This window comes from Cydia splendana, chromosome 13 (assembly GCF_910591565.1).
Source record: "Cydia splendana chromosome 13, ilCydSple1.2, whole genome shotgun sequence".
Taxonomy (NCBI): domain Eukaryota; kingdom Metazoa; phylum Arthropoda; class Insecta; order Lepidoptera; family Tortricidae; genus Cydia; species Cydia splendana.
Window position 1 is genome coordinate 4,778,679 of NC_085972.1, and position 3,951 is coordinate 4,782,629.

The window sequence follows — 3,951 nt, forward strand, 5'->3', positions numbered from 1 at the left end:
GTCTTATTACGTTACTTTACTTATCTGTTTTGCCGTTTATATTGAAGGGCAGAATATATAACTAGAATTATGAAACTTTAACTATAGAAAGCTAAGCTATACTGCCGTATTCGAACTTCAAGATATTCATAAGAGACGACACGTACTAGATCCATTCTAGATACGTTATAGTTTAGATATCAACTAGTTCTCTTTTGCAGCGCAATTCGGGCAACCAATTTCACTTTTACGTTAAATAGAGTAAGATATCTATTATATGTGAAATGGATCTCTAAGTCATATCCTGTGGAAATCGTTCAACAGTATCTCCAGAATCGCACAAATGTCAAATTTGACAAGTTAGATCTTAAACATATCGTTATCGTATCTTGGTGATGTCTAAAAGACGTCTAATATATGTCTATTTCAAAATCCAAATCGGGCCCCTAGTAGGTAGTAGTTTAACGTAACAGCCTGTAAGGTAATACTAACGACTATGGACTGTAATTGTCTCAAAATAAATATTTTTTATTTTATAGTATGCACATGAATCACATGATTGTAACTGTGCAATGGATTGAAAAACTGAAAATTACCTACATTTTATTCTATCTATATAGTTATTAATCATACACAGTCGCTATCAGATACAGATACATCGGAGCGGCCAAAGTGTTCACAGATATCTGAACAAAGGCTCTATTATGAAAAGAAGACGTTAAAGTGCATATTCAGATATTTATGTGTACCTTGGCTACTCTGATATATCTGATGGCAACTGTAGGTACATTAACATTTATAAATTCCAATAAATCATTAGAAATATTATATCCTTGTCACATACCTACTCGAATCAATTTTATATCTAAATGTTTACTGGTTCCTGAAGCGGTATCATGGTCGCATTTTTATCACCTGTCATGCGTCAATTTCGCACTTACATATTTGTTAGAACGTGACAGGAATGGTGACAAATGATAAAGAGCCGACCATGTTAGCCCTACGAACAGTGAAAATTAAGTTAAAGTTCGTGTCAATTCGAACGAAAAGGAAATTAATTTATTCCAAAACGAGTATGTTTGTTTTGACGTTAATTTTGAAGCAAAGTGTTTTCCAATTTGGGCATATTGAACTTGAATAAATAAGTACTTTTCAGTAATTTAAATGTATAAATAATTTAGATACAAATCATGCAAAAGCTCAACAGAAGTGTTTATGTTTTTCAGGTTTCATATGGATGTTGTATAATAAACCTTTAAGTGATTTCAGTGTTACAGTGACCTACGAAATTGAGAGGATAAAAACTTGTCAAACGACATCGGAGACCTGATCATCAACGCCCGTCATCCTTAATTTTTCATATGTGTATGGGTTGGTTTAAAATGGCCAAAAATCGTGGGTTCAACTCGGTTGTGTTGTATAGAGCAGAAAAAATCGTTCTCGAAAAAATACAAAACGATGACAAAAAATTCGATCAGGATCCTTAACAAGAAAATAGGTTAATCACGCACTGGCACGTTCATGCTACCTCAAGCACCGATGACCGTTACGGTCATTGTTTTCACCGAAGACGAATTCGACTAGTGTCATTAAATTCATAATTCTCATATGCCCGAAGGCCGAATGTTAGGAAGACACAGGGAGAGAGGTGTGGAGCTCACGGCGGTATAAAAGCGTACGGATTTTGTACGGAGCATCACACAACCTCGGCGCCTCCGCGAGTCAACATGAAAGCATTCTTGGTAGGTACCGTGCAGTGAAAGTGTTGTGACCCGTGACCTCACGTTTCCTTATGTCGACACGCCTCTATGTTAACCGATAATTGTTTTTCCAAATTTGAATTCAAGTGGACCATAGTTTTTATCTAAATTGATTTTTTGTAATCGAGTGGATTTTTCTTTTTACAAATTTGTTTTTTATGGTGAATCAATCAGGCCGCAACTTTGGATTTTGAGTGTCGTGCTGAGGATTGGCAATTTTAGTGTTCTGTCCCGATGGAGTTGCAGTGATTTATATGTTCTATAAAAGTGTTTTGTTTTCCGTAGGTATTAGCTGCCGTAGCGGCACTCGGCTCGGCCAGGCCCGAGGCGGGCTACAGCTACAACGCTCCCGGTGGCGGCGGTGGATTCTCCTCCGGCGGTGGGCACGGTGGTGGCTTCTCCTCTGGCGGTGGACACGGAGGCGGTTTCTCCTCTGGCGGAGGCGGCTTCTCCTCTGGCGGCGGACACGGAGGCGGCTTCTCCTCTGGTGGTCTGAGCTCCAGCAGCTTCGGAATCGGCGGCGGCAGCGGTGGCGGATTCTCCTCCGGCGGCGGATTCTCCTCTGGCGGCGGCGGCGGCGGCGGTTTCGGCGGCGGCTTCGGCGGCGGCTTCGGTGGCGCCCCCATCGTCCAGAAACACATCTACGTCCACGTTCCTCCCCCAGAACCCGAAGAACAGCGCCCCCAGATCATCGGCGGAGGCGGCGTCCCCCAGAAACACTACAAGATCATCTTCATTAAGGCGCCCGCTCCTCCCGCCCCCGTCGCGCCCATCATCCCCGCCCAGGCCCAAAACGAGGAGAAGACCCTCGTCTACGTCTTGGTCAAGAAGCCCGACGAACAGCCCGACATCACCATCCCCACCGCCGCTCCCACTCAACCCTCCAAACCCGAAGTTTACTTCATCAAGTACAAGACCCAGAAGGAGGGTGGTATCGGAGGTGGAATCGGAGGTGGCTCGATTGGCGGTGGCATCGGTGGTGGCATCTCTGGCGGTAGCATTGGCGGTGGTATCGGTGGTGGACACGGCATCTCCGGAGGCAGCATCGGCGGCGGTAGCATCGGCGGCGGACACGGTGGCAGCATCGGCGGCGGACACGGTGGCAGCATCGGCGGCGGACACGGTGGCAGCATTGGCGGAGGCTCCGGTGGAGTCAGCTCCTCGTACGGCCCCCCCGGCCAGTCCGGCCCCTATTAAACACCGCGCCAAGCGCCCCCATGTGATACCTGCTTTGCCGGCGACTTAGTCTTAAGTAGAACAAAAAATTACGGTGCCTAAATGTATTTATGTAAATAGTAATTTTAATGTATCATAATTAATTCTAGTTGTATTGTAAAATACTTTTTGCATAAAAAATCGATAAACGAACGAACATATCATCTTCTTATTCCACGCCCTGAAACGAAAACTAAAAGCTCAAAAAATCGTAAATATCGCATCTTTGTATTAATTTACACATAGAGATAACAAACAGGTGTTTATGTTTGGTAGAAAGTACGTTTTCTACATGTGGGCGACACGGGTTACGTAACCTGGATTGTGACCTCTTGCGTAACCACTGAAACCATCTCGCCTTACGACACCTATAAGAGTTTCGCTAAATATCCATTGCAAAACTTATCCGTAGTTTCCACAATTTCACTACCTTGACATTTCGAGTCCTTTAAATGCGTTAAAACGTGTAAAAGTGGATCACAACAATGATGATTATTGCATAATGGCAGGCGGAAACCGGTCAATGGTTTTAATATTATTTACTGAATATTTATAACGAGACTTTCGTAATTCCCGTGATCGTGTTTGGGCATATCATTATCGAGTTAACGTATACGTTGGAAAGCTGACTCGTAATATTTGCTAAGAAATGTGTAGTATAATACGAAAGTGAAATTTTCTTTTGTGTCGTTTGAGTAATTCTTCGATGTTTGTTTGAGTAAATTGACAGGTCGAGTGTAGCATACGATTACTTCGAGGTTTTATGATGCAACGGGGGAAATTTTCGTATTTTCAAGTTCTGTTAATGTGTGCCTATGATATTTGAGTCGTTTAACTACAAACTCGGGTAAATCCATTTGTTAGATTAAGCGATTTTGGTATTAAGAAAAGGTACCTAATAGGGTAGATATTTGCTTGAGAGGGTCGACTGGATTTAGCCGAGTTTGAAGTTAAGCGACACATTTATTGTATGTAAAAGTCAGCTGTGGTAACGAAA

At 42.8% G+C, this 3,951-nt stretch overlaps 1 protein-coding gene across 3 annotated transcripts; it reads left to right on the forward strand.

Moving 5' to 3' along the window:
• Window positions 1-1,621: 1,621 nt before the first annotated feature.
• On the forward strand, window positions 1,622-3,111 carry LOC134796393 (uncharacterized). Of its 3 annotated transcripts, none has more exons than XM_063768591.1 (3): window positions 1,622-1,721; window positions 2,025-2,793; window positions 2,881-3,111. In XM_063768591.1, exons 1-3 carry the CDS (start codon window positions 1,707-1,709, stop codon window positions 2,934-2,936), a joined length of 840 nt encoding a protein of 279 aa, XP_063624661.1. In that variant the 5' UTR covers window positions 1,622-1,706; the 3' UTR covers window positions 2,937-3,111. The 3 variants fall into 3 exon arrangements, with proteins under 3 accessions (XP_063624661.1, XP_063624660.1, XP_063624659.1); XM_063768590.1 differs by having other exon boundaries at window positions 2,025-2,148; window positions 2,182-3,111; XM_063768589.1 differs by having other exon boundaries at window positions 2,025-3,111.
• Window positions 3,112-3,951: the final 840 nt, after the last annotated feature.